This window comes from Pinus tabuliformis, chromosome 1_2, assembly GCF_031772625.1.
Source record: "Pinus tabuliformis cultivar Carrire ecotype Pingquan chromosome 1_2, CPIR1, whole genome shotgun sequence".
In the NCBI taxonomy this organism is placed as follows: Eukaryota; Viridiplantae; Streptophyta; class Pinopsida; order Pinales; family Pinaceae; genus Pinus; species Pinus tabuliformis.
In genome coordinates, this window is record NC_142298.1 from 377,907,093 (window position 1) to 377,926,940 (window position 19,848).

General features: G+C 39.8%; 2 protein-coding genes across 5 annotated transcripts in view; one reads left to right on the forward strand and one right to left on the reverse strand.

Moving 5' to 3' along the window:
* The window catches only part of LOC149205951 (uncharacterized), a 166,711-nt gene that overhangs the window by 79,407 nt on the left and 67,456 nt on the right, over window positions 1-19,848 (reverse strand). The window lies entirely within an intron of this gene.
* Window positions 4,548-18,062, forward strand: LOC149205952 (uncharacterized). Its single transcript, XM_089396184.1, has 4 exons — window positions 4,548-4,994; window positions 16,108-16,987; window positions 17,102-17,243; window positions 17,368-18,062. Exons 1-4 carry the CDS (start codon window positions 4,548-4,550, stop codon window positions 17,870-17,872), a joined length of 1,974 nt encoding a protein of 657 aa, XP_089252310.1. The 3' UTR covers window positions 17,873-18,062.

Consider the following 19,848-nt stretch of genomic DNA (forward strand, 5'->3'; position numbering starts at 1 on the left):
GTCGGCTAGGGCAAAAAAACTCAAATTGGAGTTTGCACTTGAAACCCCTCACATTTGAGAAATCCCATGAGGGAATCCATAAATAGAGGAGAGTTGGAATCATTTTGGATCATCAATTTGGAATCTTGGATTGAGATATCTCTGATTTTCATGAACCTGAGGCTTTGAGGGTTTTAAGACATTTCTTTGATTAGTTTCCGTAGAGGTGATCCCACCCTAGCTAATCATTCCATCTAGTTTCGATGGAGATGATCCCACCCTACCTAGACACCACATATTTTCTTGTTCTGGCACAATATAGAAATTGGAGCAACTCTAGCTTGGTCTGGTGGATTATCTGGTTATCAAATCTATCCTATTGCAACATTCTCCCTTGAAGTAATTCAGATCCATTCTAGGACAGAAAACAACTTTCTATCGTAATCATATAGTCAGCGAGTTCCCTTTAAAGGCAGGGAAGGTAATTATGTGGAGTCTCTACTCAATACAACGTTCTAGGCAGCATTCTGGGCAGTTTGACAGTGCTATCAGGAGACTGCAAGGATAAGGGTCGCAGGGCTACAGGGGCCGCAGACTAGGGCCGCAAACTTGAATTTCAGATATGAAACAACAAGTCAGTCTGAGAGCAGCAAGGAAGGATTTCAGAAATCAGCAATCAATTCCGCAGACAGTGATCAAGAACCTCACGGACCCTGTGCAGTAAGCCTGTAATAACCTAGTAGTAATAACTAGTTGTAGCAGACTTGATATAGCATAGCGAGGACTGTACTGGTTATATATGTATTAAATCAGCACTGTTGAAGGGTTAATGGTTTGGATATACTCAATTGTTATTGGGCAGTCAGCCCTGAAGTATTGTGCTCTGATTAAAGTATTAAAATTACTATGGAATTCTTGCATACATAGAAGATATCTACCGTGGTGTAAATGTCTATTGTATGACTGTGTATGTGTTTTTGTCGCATGGAAAGGTAATAACCCTTGCTAGTTTTAGAAACCCTAAGGGAAAATTACCCTAGAACATTTCAGTGGTATCAGAGTTGGCTCACCCTGCCAGCCTGTGAGCAATTGGGTTGATGTCATGAACCCAAGGTCTTCAGGTAAGGCTCAATGGAGAACGAACAGTTTTGGGAAAAGTTGTGGCAGCAGCACCAGCAAGTGATGTCTCAACTTCTTGCCCCACTTGGGATTAATACAGGCAGCAATCACTATGTTCCTGTTCAATTTAATGCCCTCAGGCAAACTAGCACTGGGATCAGTTTGCATTGTGCAAGGATCAGAGATTGCAAAGGATTGCAAGGGTCAAACACACGTGACTCCCAAGACTGATCAAGCACCTGAATTGAAGGATAAGGGCACACAGTAGAAAGCAATCAATGGTTTTTTGGCTAGCTGCAGGAAAGACAGATCTAGTGATATTGATGGTAACCCCAAGATAGAAAGACAAAGTACAAGAGAAGCTGAAGCAGGGGCAAAGGCACGCCCAAATGATTGGTCATGGCTATACCCTCCTAAAAAGAATAAATGACCTCAATATTTTGAATCTGGTGGTATGAGAAAATCAGAATCTTTGCCTTACACTAGTGGTGGGGCTCAAAACAAGTCCAAAAATGGTGAAAAATCTGAACAATGATTATCAAAGAAACAGGATTCAGCCTGTAATGTTGAGTCCCAGCGTTTGGTTGATGAGAACCATGAGTTTGAATCTCAGGGTATCTCAATGGCAAAGAAGAAAGGGGTTGAAAATGATAGCCAGCCTGAGAAGAGTAGAGGCAGTGACTCATCTGGAAATGTAAACAGTGGGGACAAGCTTACTATAGGGAACCATCAAGAATCTCCAAGTCACACCACTGATGGAAATGCTTCAGAACTTGTTTTTGATGGTAGATATGTTGACTGTCCAATAAAACAATGGGATTTAGACGAAAATAACAAGAAGGATGATCCTGTCTATATCAGGAAGTTTGTAGAAGATGAGGCCTGTACTTTGGCTCATGGGGCAGATCATAATGTACAGAGAAAGGAAGAAGGCCAAAATATTGTTGATGAAGAAGTTAAGATTAATGTGGTGCCTAATGCTGAATAGGAATCTTATACTCGGAGGGAACAAACACTTATTGGTAAGGGTAAAGATACTGAAAACTGAATGCACAGACTAAAAAATTTACAAAAAATTGCCAAGGTTGGCACTGATAGAACAACCAATAATGACCAAAACAATGAAATATCTTCTATAAATAATTCTGTGAAGTAAGGAAGAAGATCGATAAGGGAGCCCCCTGTACCCTTTCCTTCTTTTCCTTCCCCATAAAGCAACATAAATGGATTAGATGGTGTGTTGCCATGCAGCACAGAGGATAGGGTTGTGGAAAATAGTTTAGTTGCAACTATGGACTGCTCTACTTCAATTAATGCTGCTTTACAATGCAACAATGAAATACAACAGTGTACTATTGACCTTCTTAATAGTACTTATGATGAACAGTTGTCTAGGATGGAAGTAACGAGAAGGGAATCTTCTGATGAGCCCTGTATAGAAGAATCAACAACTAGAAGTATTGTCATAAGAGAAGAAACTTCTGGCACTGTCAAGACAAGAGTGAATAGAGATACACAAAGAGCAAGGAGCAAGGAACCATGCAGATTATAAGCAGGATGTAGAAAAAAGAAAGTCAACAAGCATTATTAAAGGAAATGAAAAGCTTTTAGAGGGTACAAAAATATCTCAACCAAGTTTTAAGGAAGAGATCCCTTCTTCTGGAAAGTAGTCAGAAGAAATTCCTAAGAAATGCTCCACTAACAAAGTTTTCAATGTTTTATAATCAGTGGGTAACCCCCATAATGGAGATATTGATCTATGTTGTCATAAGGATAATAATTTTCTCACTAAAGACATGAATGGACAATAGGTTAAGGAGATGCGCCATGGGAAAGATGACTTATTAGTTCAAGATAGTTTGGCCTCTGATTTGTGATGCTCCAATGTAATTGATGTAGCAGCAACCAAGGATCAGCAGAAGAGAGCCTGTGAATTAGTTTCAAAGATTGACAAAGAGAAAAAGAGGGTGACATCCATGGAAGTTGGATCAGAATGGAAGGACACTTCATTTGAAGAAAGGCCTCAACTTGGCAAGGATAATCAACATACATAGAAGTTTCAGCATGATCATGATCGCCCTAAAGAGCAAGTCATTCTTCAAGCTGGGAATTGAACTGAAAGGTACCTGGATGACCATAGAGGGGAATCACCTGTGCAAAGTTCTGACAACTCACTCAAGTCAATTGTTTTCCTTTCACCTATGAAAATGACTCATCAATCACCATCCTCATCTACTAATGACATGAGCCACCATTTGTCTTATGGAAAAACCAACAAAAGAAAATGGTTGGAAAATGATTGTGGTTTTAGCAGTATTGCTAGTATGTGGGGGGAGACAAGGATAGGGAGAAGTGTAGATCATGTTGTGGATTCAGATAGATGCAGGTCACATATAGATCATCCAGATAAAATGAGAGACAAAGAGTCTGTAATTGTTTGAAGACCATAGTTGTAGGTCTCGAAGTAGAGACAGAGTTGGCAAGTCTCGAAGTACAGAAAAAGTTTTCAGTTCTCCCTTGAACAATTCAAAAGGTGATAGCTTCTCCATAATTCCATCAGTGCATGCCATGGACTCGACAGTTACTGAGCTACAGGATGATGCTTCTAATGTTGATCACTATTCCAAGCAGCCTTTCACTTCAGGCAATTCCTAAGTGTCTAATAATGGGCCTAATACTTGGTATCATTCAGATAAGATGATTACTATTAAGCTAGGCTGGTTTCATTTTACCTCAAATTCTAGGTCAGTTGGACCTCCTGTACAACAATGTACAACTTTTCATTTTCGGCCTTCTGTACTAGGGATTGACAATCCTTCTGTTTTGTGTCCATATGATTATGGTTGTGAAGAGGGGCATCGTTCTAAACTTCTAAGGATCAAGGAAGAGCTAACTGGAACACGAATGCCTCTTTTAATAGAGGTAAGTTCAATGAGATTGTCAGAAATTGGAACTCACAGGCTCAGGAACCTGGGTCAAGTAACTTTTTTATTCCATTTCACCATCAATTGGGTGATCATCCACCTGGAGTCTTCCATAATATTGGACAACAGCATGCAAGTCCACCCTTATTCAGAGGACTGAGGCCTCTGGTAGATATGGTTAACACTGGAATTATATATCATATGTGGGACAATGGAGATGGGAACCCTGCCCATAATGGTGCCTTTGGGTGGCAAAGACAAGCTGAGGGTTGGAATCTTGTTCAAGGTTCTCTTAATGGATGGGATGGGTGTGCAGAAGAATATATGATATACGGATGACAAGAGCGGTATGCAATTGGGCCAGGATTGGGTAACCATTGTTGGGACAGGTCAACTGGTATCAGGTACAAGATATTTAATGTTCAGTCCAGGAAAACCTATCATATGAGGTTACATAATGTTAGGATTACAACTTTCATAATCATAAACTGTTCAGAAGGATCCTATACATAACAGCAGAATTACATGGACTTGGATGCCATGGAAGCAAGGCAGGCAGAAGGAAAGGATTGGGCACAGGTGCATAACTTAAAGTGGGCCCTTGATGTACACAGTTTGGAATTGCTGGTCAAAATAGCCAACGAAGTTGAGGCACTCTACCAAAAGAGACGAGCTGTTGATGCAGCTGAGTTAGCTGACTCAAGGAAAAAGCTTCATGATGCAAAGAAGGACGTATTAAGACTCACTGAAGCTCTGAAAGCTAAAAATAAAGAAGGAGAAGCCTATATAGCTGAGATTGAGACTATTGAGCAAGCATATGAAGATATGCAAACTCAAAATCAACAGTTACTTCAGCAGATAACAGAGAGAGGTGAGTACAATAACAGGCTTGTATCAGAATCTATTAAGGCAAAGCAGGTTCAAAGTTCTCTTCTTATTAAAATAAGGGAGACAACAAAGCAATTGCAACAGGCTAGTGCTTCAGCTTAGCCATATAAGCAGAAGATTATGCGCAGTGTTACTTGGGAGCGGGAGCGAAAGCGGGGAGTGCGAGCGAAAACAGGAGCGGGAGCGACATTTTCAGAAGCTCCCGGTTTGGGAGTGAATCCCGGAGCATTTTTTATATAATATATATATTTTTTATATTTTGATACATATATGTCAACAAAAACACATAGAATAATGAATTAGATATAAAAAACATAAAAAACATAGATTGAACCATATAACAACAATCACCTAGAAGTTATAATCTTCATCAACCACGTCCACAAGTTAGTAACGTAGTAACATACAACATATTGATTCTCATGATTCATCAATCTTAAAGTTTCAAGCTTTCAAAATTCAATATATAACATTTATCATCATTGATCACCAAAGTTGTACTTGTAAGCTAAGTGTAACCATTACAACAAATAATATCTAACATGAAATGAAATGAAATGAAACAACTTTCAACTTTCATGAAGCATCATATTCATAATTCATTCCTAATGAGTTATAATTGCCAACTTCAAACTTAAATTGTCATATATTGTTTAAAAAAATATCATAATAAATATGAAAGAGTCAATAGTTATAAAAAGTACTAGAAACTAGAAAAGAGAAGTAAATATATTATCTATTTCTTATGCTTAGGCCTCTTGCCACCACGAGAAATGTCTAATTTTTTAGTCTTGCTGGAAAATCAGGATTTTTGTCATTAATATCACCCTCTAAGCATTAATATCTAGAGGTATCTTTGTCATTACCTCTGTATCTGTATAGGGATCTTTGTCATTAATATCGCCCTCTAAGCATTAACATAAGATAGAAAAAGCATAGCATGTCAAGTCAAGATTTTGTTTGAGTGATGCGTACATATTTACGAAGGTCATGATAGAGGAGTTCGACAACCAATGTCACTAACATCAAGGTACATAGAGGGATTGGTGCTCTTGATTAAATACGAGTTCCATACCCTAATACATGACAAAATTCAATGGAAACATTGCAATCCCCCAATCCTGAAATCCTGAAAAAATGATAAGTCTGCTGGATTTTGAATGAAATCTAAAATTCTACTTTCTCCATATGAAATCCAATGAGGTCGGAACCACTCTCAAACATCATGAGTCATTTCATGGTAATGTTAAAAATTTAAGTAAAAGGATGAAAATGAAGATTAATTTCATCCTTTTACTTTAATAATTTAACATTACCATGAATAGCATATCAATACTAGGGCCATAGACTTCATCATTAAGCTGCCCCACTCAAAAATTATTTGTTTCTTTCAAAAAAAATCGCATTTCGAACATTATTACGAAAAAAAATTGCAAAAAAGGCAAAACGCTCCCGAAAAGGCAAGGAGCAAAAAAAATTTTAAGGAGCGTGCTCCCGACCTGCTCCCGAGTCGCTCCCGCCCGGAGCGCGGATTGGGAGCGGGATCGAAGGGGGGGGGCTCCCCTGCAACACTGATTATGCGTCTTGAAAAATAGGTGAGAGTTCGCTTGGATCAAATGAGAAGGGTTGCTGAAGATGGTCAACAGTATGCACTTACTCTGGATAGTACAAAATGGAAATCCGTAGTAGTAGAGAGAGAGTCACGCTTCTCAAGGCTTGTCTTGAGGTTGTGCAAATGAAGACTGAATAATATGAACACAGAATTGTTGATCTGCAAATGGAGTTGAAGAATGAGAAGTCCTCATTCTAGAAAGCAGGGGGGCAACTTTGCAGCATCCAAACTTGCAATTGCTTGAGGACAAGCAATGTCAGGAAGGGAGGACTATAATGTCCCTCTCTAATTAATTGCCCTAAGGGGGACGGAATATCTTATCCAACCCGATTGGCTATAGTCTTGATAAAAAGGGAAAAAAACCCCAATTATCCAATGTTTAGGGCAACATTGGGCAAATTTTGGGTCGGTTGAGGCAAAAAATCCCAAATTGGGGGTTGCACTTGTTAAATTTCCAAACTATGCAACTACTTAAATGAATAACTGAAAACTCAAACTAGTTAACTTTCACCAAGATATAGATCCTCTTAACAACTTACAAGTAGCGGAATAAAAACATAGAGATAAAAACACATCACACAAATATTGACAATCTTGTATTCTTAGGAAACCCAATAGGGAAAACCTGCTTGCTTGATGTGGCTATTTTATTGATTGCCCTTGGAGCAATTGAATCTATTACAAAGCAATTTGTCTCTCTTGAGAAAGCGTTCTGCTTCTCACACAAATCTCAGCTAATACAATTGATCTTAGCCTGCCTTGATCACTACTTGATCTTGGTTCCTGCACACAATTCTTCCTTTGTTGCCTCCTTGACTTGCTCTGCAAACCCTGCTATCTTGCTTCAATTTTGCTCCTCCTTCCTTGCGCACTTGGCCTCCTTATTCCTTGCGTTGATCTCCTATTTCCTAGCGCACTTCTGGCCCTATTTCTTAGCGCACTTGAGCTCCTATTTTTTAGGACCCCAACTCCACACAACCTACACACAACCAATTCTCCTAAATTCTAGTGCACTTGTGCCTCCTATTATTTAGGACACAATTATGGCACTCCACAATCAAGGCTCTCTCTCACAAACTCGTGAGTTTCTTTATCTCACAACCTTGTGCACAAAACAATGAATAATCCTTGTGCCTTCGTCCTTCTTTTATAGGCAAACTTCGATCCATGCAAGGAGGCCCAGCTTAATTTAGAACTCGAGCTCTAATAGCAAGTTAACTAAGAGTGTTACTCGCTCTCCTTCCAATCATCACTGGAGTTGTTAACTTGTGCTCTCTCCAATCAACACTAGAGATCTAACTTGCTCTTCCTTCAATCAAGATTGAAGACTAACTCGCTCTAATTGAACTACTAACTGCCACCTTGTTCTATAGTCAAACTAATGAAGACTCCACTTAACTAAAGCTCCAACTCTACGCATGCTAACTTGATGATTATTCCAATACACTGTAAATAACTCATCCTAACTAAAGTCTAACTCATGAGGACAACTTGAGGTCTTCACTGGCTAAGGCATAACCCAAAATGCCTTGCTCGCTACATTTTCAACACTCCCTCTTAGCGAGGAAGGTACTTCTGGAAGAACCTCTTCCTCCTGGATCTGTCTTCAACACTACCACATTCTTTGTTGCTGCAGCTGCTCCCTCTGAATTAGAAGACTTACCTGCTTTCTACCGTGGAATCTGATCTGAAGATCTGTTCTTTCCAACCATGTTCTGTGAGTTTATCACCTCAGTCATAAGTGCCATGTACCTCGTGTATCTTTGTGGTTGCTTACTTTGTCTAAAGTTGGTACTAGGAGGTCCAACTCTCTTCTAATTCTCCCCAAACAACTCTTCTTCCCACTTGGCTTAAACTCTCCCTATACTGGGAGTCATTAACTGAGTGGTTGCCTCCACTCGCCCTAGGCTTTGCTCCTCATCATCTTGCTGGTCGATCTAACTGTCAACTAGCCGAGACTCAAACTGAGATACTAGTTGAGGCTCCTTCTTGAGTAGCTTCTTCTCAAGTACTCTAACCTGATCTTACTCTAAGGACTCCCTCAGAGCTCTGCTCTCCTCAACCATCACTTCTCTACTCTACGCACTTCCTACCTTGTTGCTCAAGGCTACACCTGTCTCTACCTGGAACTTGTAGAGATTCTTCATCCTCACACCTATCTGCTTCTTACATCCAAAAGCTAAGTGTTGGAGGTAAGCCTTACCTCTGCTGAAGATGACATCATAACCCTTGTCCTCAAGGGTAGCTACTGAAACAAGATTTTGCTTCAAGCCTGGAACATAGAGGACATCTCTGAGATGGAGAGGATTACTTGACTCCCTTTGAAAATTGATAGTACCAACTCCTCTAGTTGCATACATGCCATCATCTCCTAGCTCAATCTAAAACTGCATGTCCTTCTCCTTCAGGTGGCTAAAATACTTCTTGTTCCCAATCATGTGGAAGGATGCTCCTGAATCAATATACCATACATTGTTGTCTATTGAGTTTTCCATGCAAGTTATCAATGAGAAATCTTTCTCGAACTGGACAGAAAATGCATCTACCTCCATTAATGCAGCGACATGATCCTTACTGGACTCCTTTCGATTAGGACACTTAGTGGCATAGTGTTCGAACTCATGGCAATGGAAGCACTTGATCTTCGTCAAATCCTTCATCTTCTTCTTGCCCTTCTGACTGGACTCGGCCTCTCCTTTGCCCTTCTTTCCATTAGCTCTGCTACCTTTACCTGCTAGGGCAAAGTTCTCCTCATCCTCTGTTGGAGCTTCTCTACCAGCTCTCATCCCTCTCTAGATTTCTTCTTGAACACAGTCACTCCATAACCTTTCCCAATTGGGAATATTTTCTCTGCCACTTATTGCATCCTGGAAACTATACCAAGAATTATGAAGTCCTAGAAGTGCAAGAGTCACAAGGTCTTTTTTTGCTATAGTCTCGCCCATACCACCTAGCTCATCCTGAACCTGAGTAAAATTTGAAAGATGTGTGATGATGGGCTCTCCTTTGCTCATCAGGATACTTCTTCGCTTCTCTTTGAGAGCAAACTTCTTGCCATCACTAGAACCCTGAGACAAATCTAAGATGGCTTTAAACATCTCATATGTTGTCTTCTTCTCATGGAGATGAGGGATAATATGGTCTTTGATCCCCTCAAGAATGATCCTCCCCGCCTTGATGTCATTATTGTTATGCTAAGCCAATTGTTGGGCATCTATAGGTGGCACTATTTTCTACTTCACAAACTCTAGCACCCCACTGTCTTCCAACACCATTGATATTCGCTCCTTCCATGCGCATAAATTCAAGGCTCCCTCTAAACTGTGATCTGACCTTAGTCCTTGGAACGCCATACTGTTATCCAAAGAATTACTTTGCTCTTCAAACTCTAGCACAAGCCTTCTGCTTGGTTTACGCTATCTACTAATTGGTCAATCTAGTGTTGGTCTTTATACTGAGCTTTGTGCTAATACCATGTTAAATTTCCATGAAACTCTACAACTACTTAAATGAATAATTCTAAATTGAAACTAGTTAACTTTCACCAAGATACAAAGCCTATTAACAACATATAAGCAGTGGAATAAAAACATAGAGATAAAAACACATCACATAAATATTGACACACTTGTATTCTCACGAAACCCAACAGGGAAAACATGCTTGCTTGATGTGATTATTTTATTGATTGTCCTTGGAGCAATTGAATCTATTACAAAGCAATTTGTCTCTCTTGAGAAACCATTATGGTTCTCACACAAATCTTAGCTAATACAATTGATCTTGCCCTGCCTTGATCACTACTTGATCTCAATTCCTACACACAATTCTTCCTTTGTTGCCTCCTTGACTTGCTTTGCAAACCTTGTTGTCTTGTTTCAATTCTGCTCCTCCTTCCTTCTGCACTTGGCCTCCTTATTCCTTGTGATGATCTCCCATTTCCGAGCACACTTCTGGCCCTATTTCTTAGCACACTTGAGCTCCTATTTTTTAGGACCCCAGCTCCACACAACTTGTGCACAACTAATTCTCCTAAATTATAGCACACTTGTGCCTTCTATTGTTTAAGACACAATTCCTGCGCTCCACAAGTAAGGCTCTTTCTCACAAACTTGTGAGCTTCTCTGTCTCACAAAACAATGAATAATCCTTCTTTTATAGGAAAACTTCGATCCATGCAAGGAGGCCCAGCTTAATTTAGAACTCGAACTCTGATAGCAATTTAACTGAGAGTGTTACTCACTCTCCTTCCAATCATTACTAGAGTTGTTAACTTGTGCTCTCTCTAAACAACAATAGAGATCTAACTCACTCTTCGTTCAATCAAGACTGAAGACTATCTCGCTCTAACTGAACTACTAACAGCCACCTTGTTCTGTAGTCAAACTAATGAAGACTCCACTTAACTGAAGCTCCAACTCTGCGCACGCTTATTTGATTATTATTCTAGTGAACTGGACATAACTCATTTTAACTAAAGTCTAACTCATGAGGACAACTCGAGGTCTTCATTGGCTAAGGCACAAGCCAAAAGACCTTGCTCGCTACATTTTCAACAACACTTGCAACCCCTCACATTTGAAAAATCCCATGACGAAATATACAAATAGAGGAGAGTTGGAATCAATTTGGATTGGAATATCTCTGATTTTCTTGAGCCTGAGGCTCTGAAGGTTTTAAAGCCCCTTCTCTTTGATTAGTTTCAGTGGAGGTTATCCCACCCTAGCTAATCATTACATCTAGTTTCAGTGGAGCTAATCCCACCCTACCTAGACACCACATCTTTTCTTGTTTTTGGCACATCATAGAAATTGGAGCAACTCTGGCTTGGTCTGGTGGATTATCTTGTTATCAAAACTATCTTATTGCAACACTTTCTAATTCAGATCTATTCTGGGACAAAAAATAGCTTTATGTGGTAATTATCTAGTCAGCGAGTTCCCTTCAAAGGAAGGGAAGGTAATTATGTAGAGTCTCTACTCAATACAATGTTTTGGGCAGCATTATTGGCAGTTTGACAATGCTATCAGCATACTGCAGGGACGAGGGTTGCAGGTCTGCAGGCTAAGGCTGCAGGGCCACAAGCCAGAGCCACAAGGGCCGCAAGCCAAGGTTGCAAGGACAAATTTCAGATCTGAAACAGCGAGTCAATCTAAAATCAGTGAGGAAGGATTTCAGAAATCAGCAATCAATTCCGTAGACGGTGATCAAGAACCTCATTGACCTTGCGCAGTAAGCATGTAATAGCCTAGTAGTAATAACTAGTTGTAGCAGACTTGATACAACATAGCTAGAACTGTACTGGTTAAAAATCTATTAAATCGGCACTGTTGAAGGGTTAATGGTTTGGATATACTCACTGTTATTGGGCAGTTAGCCCTGAAGTACTATGCTCTGATTGAAGTATTAAAATTACAGTGGAATTCTTGCATACATAGGAGATATCTACTGTGATGTAAATATCTATGGTATGAGTGTGTATTTGTCTCTATTGCATTGGAAAGGTAATAACTCTTGCTAGTTTTAGAAACCCTAAGAGAAAATTACCCTAGAACAATTCAAATCAACACAAAAATGGGACATGGATATAAGGGAGCGATGGAATGTGCTAAGCATGGATTGTTATGGACATGCAACATCAATCAGTTCATCTTATTTGTACCACTCCTAAACAATAGAAAGAAAAGCCTCAAGGAAGGCCAAACTAGACTAGGGGAAAAGGATAACCACCAAGGTGAAGCACGGGAACAAGAATACAATCAAATGCGGTCATTCATCCAATTCAACCTATGATCCATACTAGAATGCCCTAAAACATTATGTGAAAGCACTTTATTACAAAAAAACGGTTAATGTACCTTACTAATAATTATAGATGACCCACCTTCATCTAATGAGTAATCCAAATGAAATAAAGCATTGATCAAAGCATGGATTGAAGGCCTTTGAGGCTCATTATCTATTAGAAATCCATGTACCCCAGGTCTGGTCTATGTCTTAACTAGAAATATAAACACACTAGCAGTGCCTAACTTCAAACAATTTTGCACAGCGGAAATTACACCAGCAATCAAATCAAAGTATAGTACACACTGTATATATGCCCAACTTGTTTCTTACAATTCCTTTAATAAGAATATCACATGGCTCCTGTACTAGGGATAATGGCCCTTGATATCCTTGTACAAATGCAAGTTTGTCCTTTGACCAAATACCTTCGACTGAGCCTTTGTACTCTAAGCCTTTCCTCCCCAACACTTACACACCTACAACACTTAAATCACACAGTTGTAGCACTACTAGGGCTTTTATAGGCCACATTAAATTACCAAACACAAATTAGCTTACCTAGTAGGCTTTTCTTCCTTGTTATAGCAAACAGACCTCCTTTTCTATGCACAGCAGCCCTCTGTCAGTCCTTACCATACTCAGATAGCTCTTTATGTCTTGGCTTATCCTTTTAGCCCTCGCTGCCACACAATTGCACCTTTCAGTCTTCGTTTTTGGCCCTCAGCAAGCTCAACGGATTTTTTGTCCTTCCCAACCAGGCCTGTGGCCTCCTTGTTTCATCCTCGGCCCTCCAAAGAACAGTCTTCCACAAGGCCTGTGGCCTTTTTTCCTTGGTTGCGGACTCCTTTGGTTGTCTGCGACCAGTTTTTTCTCCAACAGTAGATGCCTTCCAGCCCTACTCAGCGTCCTCTATGACCACAGAAACTTAGTTGTCCTACTCGGCCTCCTCTTCCTTGGTTATGACTCCTTTTGCTGCCCTTTCTCACTCACGAGAGAATTGTCCTTTATGCTCCTTGTCCCTTATAACCCCGAGGGTCGTGTCTCTTGGCCTTGCTAGACGCACTAAGCCGACTTGACCCTTAAGTTGCCTTGTAATTAAATTAGATTTATAAATGTTTTTCCTTGGGTTCCAAGCCCACTCCTTTGGGTCCAAAACCCAAACTTTAGGTGCAATGCCCACACATCATCCTTTGTGGGTGTTTCTCTCTCACAAGTCTAGCACCAAGGGCGTGTGAGAGTACCTCCCGATGCTACCCAATTTCAACCTATCTATGGATCATCATAGGTATTGGTTAGCAAGCTAAACAAAAAATATTATCCAAGGGGTTACCCACTTGGATGGGTAACAGTGCTCTCATCATCAAATAAAGGTTTGGACACTAACTAGACTAAATCTTTTGAAAAATCCTCAAGTACAAATGAGATTGCAAAGGAGTTATCTCCGCAAGGCATCAATAATAAAAATCAGAATGGTTAGCAACAACAAGGGAGGAAAACACCGAAGGTAAGAAAAGGTCATGTCAAGTGGGTTCCCAAGAATAATAATGTTCTAAGAGATAAGAGTAAAGAGCCTCTCAAAACCAAGGAAAGACTCTTCAAACCACCTTTTATGAAAATGATGTTTCCATCGCAAGTGGGTTCCTAAGAATAACAATGTCTAGAAGATCACACTAAAGAACTCCCAAAACTATAGAGGAAAATCTCTTCAAACCACCCCTTATAAAAATGATATCATAGCGAGTGGATTCCCAATAATAATGATGTTTTAGAAGATTAAACTCAAGAGCTTCTCAAAACTACAGAGGAAAGGCTCTTCAAACCACCCCTTGTAAAAATGATGTTGTCACTACCATAGGTAACACCACTAAAGCTACTTTTTATTTCAAGAATCGATCTCCTTGAGGGAAGGTAAAAGCTTTAATCATTTTACTTCTCTTTATATTAATAATGCTTTTGAATCTCTTCAATCAACCGATAGGAAATTCAATAGGTCTGTTGATCCATTTTTTTATCTAGCTTATATCTTGCTTACCAAATCAAAATAATTACATGCTTAGTTTTATGCATGAAAAACATACAATAAGGTTCAATTAGGAAAGGTTCATTTTCGACATGTTACTCACCAAAATGGGTAAACCCATAGAAGAAAACTTTTCTCCTACACTTGACAGCCAGTTGGTCAGCCAGACAACCAACAACCCTTGCCAACAACCATTAGTTGATGATATGCCATGTATCTCTACCATTTGCATTAGTAATGTGCAGTGTTGCACACATCGCGATTTAATCGCGATAAAATCGGAAAATCGCGATTTTTTCAAAATGCCGATTCAAATCGCGATTTTTATCCAAAAAATCGGCGGAAATTTTTTTTAACGATTTTTATCGAAAAAATCGCGATTTTTTAAAAAATCGCGATTTTTTCGAAAAAATCGCGATTTTTAAGGAAAAAATCGCGGGAGGCGCGGGCAGCGGGGGTTTTATATGTAAAATCGATTTTTTGTTTATTCATTCAGCAGTCCGCCGCGGAGGAGAAGGAGGAGAAGGAGAAGAAGGGAGGGAGAGGGTTGCCGTCGCTTGTGGGAGCCGATTTTAGGAGGAATCCAAGCCAAGATCGCGAATTTGTCCATAAACCAGGTATGTAGATTAATTTTTTTTTGTTTTGGTTCTCTAAAAACTTTGTTTTTCATTGTTTTTAAAGAATTTTTAGAAATTTTTCATTGATTTGGGATGGGTTATTTGTTATGACTATGAGAACCAATTTTTGATTTTTATTTTCTCATTTTCTTTAAACATTGTTTATTTTTTTTGATTTTTCATTGTTTTTTGGGTTTAGAAATTCAAATTGGGATTTTGGAAATAATTAGCTTGTAATTTTGCAAATGCTAAATTGTAATTTGTATTTACTATTTACTATTATCATTTATGTAATCCTAAATTCCTATTTCCTAATCCTTATTTTTCCATAGGTTTGCAAATTCAAAATTCAAAAACAAACATGCCAAGGAAATTGGATCCTTTCTGGGAATATGGTGACCCTAAAACTCCGAATGATAGACAAAACTTGATTTGCAAGTTGTGTGGAAAGGAAATATTCGGGGGGTGTACAGGTTGAAGTTCCACCTTGCACAAATCCCTAGACGTGATGTGGGGCCCTGTCTAAAGACAAATGCTGAAATTATCCAAAAAGCCATGAGAGCATTGGGAGAATTAGAGCACACTAGAGACGCCAAAGAAGAACTCAAAAGGCAACTAAGAAGGTCAGTTGAAGGAAGTGGGCCAAGTGGCACAGGTTCTACTGCAGCGTCAGTCAATCCGTTTGCTGCATCATCATATTTTGTTCCTCGAACCACACCTGGTTCACAACCAACTATCGGTTCAATGATGAAAAGAACTGAAAAAGAAAAAGCTGACAAGTTGATGACAAAATTTCTCCTCTGGAGTGATATTCCTTTCAGCATTATAAGGAATAATCCATTTTTCCAACCTACTCTTGATGCTGTTGCCAGTGTTGGCCCGGGGTACAAACTCCCTTCTCTTCATGATTTCAGAGGCCGGCTTCTTCAAGATGAAAAGCGTGACTGCACCCAAAGATTGGAGGATTTTAGGGCATCATGGGCACAAACAGGATGCACTGTTATGTCAGATGGTTGGACTGACCAAAAGGGGAGAACCCTTATAAACTTCTTGGTTAGTTGTCCCTTGGGGACTATGTTTATCAAATCTGTTGATGCAACTCATCAAATCAAAGATGCAAAAAATTTATGTGATTTGCTGGATGTGTTTATTTTGGAGGTGGGTGCAGAAAATGTTGTCCAAGTCATAACGGACAACGCTGCAAATTATGTTGCTGCTGGTAGATTGCTTATGGACAGGCATCCTACTTTATTTTGGACACCTTGTGCTGCCCATTGTATTGATTTGATGTTAGAGGACATAGGGAAAATTCCCTTTGTCAAAGAGGCTGTTGACTCATCAAAAACCATCACAAAATTTATTTACAATCACACATCTGTGCTTAGCTTGATGAGAAAATGCACCAACAACAAAGAGTTGGTGCGCCCCGCCATTACACGGTTTGCGACGAGTTTCATATCTCTTCAATCCCTCTTGAATTCTATGTGGGATTTGAAGAGAATGTTTGTTTCAGAGGAGTGGCGTTCTTCGCCAATGAGCCGCAAACCAGAAGGAGAGGCCGTCTGCAGACTTGTTTCATACCAAGAAGACTTCTGGGCGGGAGTGCAGGAGGTGTGCGCTGTCACAGAACCTTTGGTAAAGGTTCTTCGGTTGGTAGATGGTGAGAAGCCCGCAATGGGCTATTTGTATGAAGCCATGGATAGGGCCAAAGAAGCCATTCGGTCCTACTATGATGACAAGGGAGATGATGGGTTCCAGAGACAACTCCTTCTATGGAAGGTCATTGATGAGCGATGGAACAACACACTCCATCGTCCCATTCATGCTGCTGGCCTTTTCCTGAACCCTGCATTTTCTTATGCATGTGGGTTTAATTTTGATGTTGAGGTCGTGGAAGGATTATTAACCTGTGTCCAGAAGATGGTGAAAACTCCAGAAGAACGTATGGAGGTCTCTAGACAAATTGAGCAATATAAGTTGTCAGGTGGCACATTTGGCTTTGAGATGGCTATCAATGATAGGACGGTTAAAATCCCAGGTATTTTTTAGTTTGTAGTATGTACTTTGTAACTTTGTTTCAAATTTCATTGTTTCTTCAAATTCCATTTTTTTCTTATGTTTATTTAAAATTTTCTTTGTAATTTTGTTGTAGACGCATGGTGGAAGATGTATGGTGGCAGAGTACCCCTTTTGCAAAATCTTGCCGTGCGCATCCTCAGCCAAACATGCAGCTCCTCGGGATGTGAGCGCAATTGGAGTGTATTTGAAAAAATACACAACAAGAAGCGCAATAGGTTAACACTTAAACATTTAAAATATTGCAAATTTCCAAATAAATTTTTGAATTCATTAAAGTTTTAAACAATATTTTTTTTATAATATTAATTATTAATTTATTATTTCATGAACTTTGTACAGGTTGGAGTCCCATAGACTTAATGACATGGTCTATGTCTACTACAATCTTCGATTGTGGGTGAAACAACTAGAGAAGACACCTGATACGGAAGCCATCTCATTGGATGGGATTGACACCACTGCTGAATGGAGGGTTGAGACCGAGAGGCCTCTCATGGATCCCACTGAGGATTGGTTAGTGCAGGATGAGGGGGAGGAGGAGGGGGAGGAGGAGGAGGAGGAGGAGGAGCAGGAGCAGGAGCAGGAGCAGGAGGAGGAGGAGTTGGAGGAGCAGGAGGAGGAGGTGACACCGCCTACCCGGGCTACCCGGGCTACCACTACCACCAGTAGAGGACGTGGTCTCCGTCCACCTCAGCCTCTTGTAGCTGCTACTACTAGTTCTTCAGCTTCTAGAGCACGTCAGACTCCACTGCCATTTCCACCACCACAGGCACCAGCTTCTACATCTAGAGGGAAAGAGAAAGCTGTGCCATATTCTCGCAAGAGGGGCAGAGGAAATCAATAGGATTAGACTTTCATTTTATTGTATATGACATTATGACATGATGAGATACATTATCATATTTTTTGTTGATATTTTGAGGCTGAGTTGGACTTGGGACTCAGGACTTACTATTCAGGACATGATTCAATGTTATGTGTGATTTTAGCGCTAGAAATGATATTGAACATCTTATATATTAGTTTTTTTATCATATTTATGTGTCAATGTATTTATTTTATGTTGTAGATGGTTTAGATATTAAAAAAATTGAAAAAAAATGAAAAAAAATGAATATTTTTGTGCCAAACGATTTTTTCCGATTTTTTCCCGATTTTTTCCCGATTTTAACGATTTTTCCGATTTTTTCCCGGCGCCGATTAAATCCCGATCGCGATGTGTGCAACATTGGTAATGTGCTTCTCACCCACTGGCACTAGCACTTGGATGAAGGTGGATTGTCATTCAAAATGTACTTTGATCCAAGGTTGCTTAGAAGCAAGAGTGGAAGTGGGAGCGGGGAGCAACAATTTTCAAAAGCTTCTGGGTCGAGAGCGATTTTTAAATAATATATATTTTCATAAATTTTGATGCATATACGCAACAAAAGCATGTAGAATGATGAATTAGTTATAAAAAGCATAAAAACATGGATTAAACCATATAACATCAATCATCTAGTAGTTATAATCTTCATCAACCACAGGTCCACAAGTTACAACATCTTGATTCTCATCATGTTGGGTCTGGAACCTGATTATCTCCCTGATTTAGAGGTCTTGTTTTGGTCGTGTTTGAATCCTAGTCCATGGCAGAGGGTGTGGGGGGGCTTCCCCCCCACTACCTTTGAGCCCCCCCAGCAGGGGTTCGGTGGCAGCACCCGTGAAAGGAATTTTTTGAGAAAATTGCCTTGTAAAATATTGTAATTTTGTAGTCAATCTGGACCGTTCATTAGGAAGAAGATTTGACGGTAGAAGTTATGTTAATTTAGGGTTTTTTTCCTTGGAAAGAACCCTTTGTTTGTATGAGGGAATTGAATTGTGGCTAGGTATTATTTTGTATATGTTCCTATCTTTTGCTAGCACTTGATCACAAGTTTTGACTCATACAATCTTATTTTCATCACATGGCATAATCTTGTAGAGATGCTCTCTTACACAAGTATATGAACTAGTGTAAGTTGTGTTACAACAGGAGCATGTAAAATTTGTTGTTCCAACCCTTTTCCTTCTCACTAGCTTTGTCACATACTTTTACAGCGGTGTTAAACAGTAGAGTAAAATTTTTTTTGCGAAGAAAAGCTAGGGAGCATAATTCTTTTGCAGGAGCGTGCTCCTGAAAATCAGTCCCAAATGGAAAAGATTCAGGAGCGTGCTCCTAGGGTCACTCCCTAAATGCTTCCATTCAGAGTGTGCTTCAGGAGCGGGAGTTACGGGAGAGGGGTGCTCCTCCGCAGCTTTTTTTTATCATTTTGCAATCGCGTGCTTATACTTGTTTGTTTTTTCCATTTGGGCATTTAGTATGTATTATGGGGTGATCTAGAAGATTGATAGACCTTGACCATGACCTTGTTCTCTCACCTTACTTGTAAGGCTCTGAGTCATTTAACCAGAAATGTAAAGCTCTAAAACATGATATGTGTTTTCTTCAAATCTGCTTGCAACTTAAATGACTTAACCAACATTCATATAACTAAATTACTCAGTTTGGTATGGAGTACCTACCTATATTCCTGCGGTTGATGATGCCTCAAGCTGCTTCCGCTTCTGTTACCAAAAGACCGAAACCACCCAGCCAAACTGAGCATAACCTCGATACTCAATCCAGTAAGCTTCTCAATTGAAGCAGACTATTCCCCCGTGCCCAAAAACCTCAGAACAACAAGGCTCTCCTTTTGTTGGTAACTCCGGCTTATAAAGTACGCCCCTCTTCAGTATGTCTCTTCCCTTGGTTCTTTCTTCTGCTCTCGATGCCCCTCCAAAACTGTTCCCTGCCCCCTA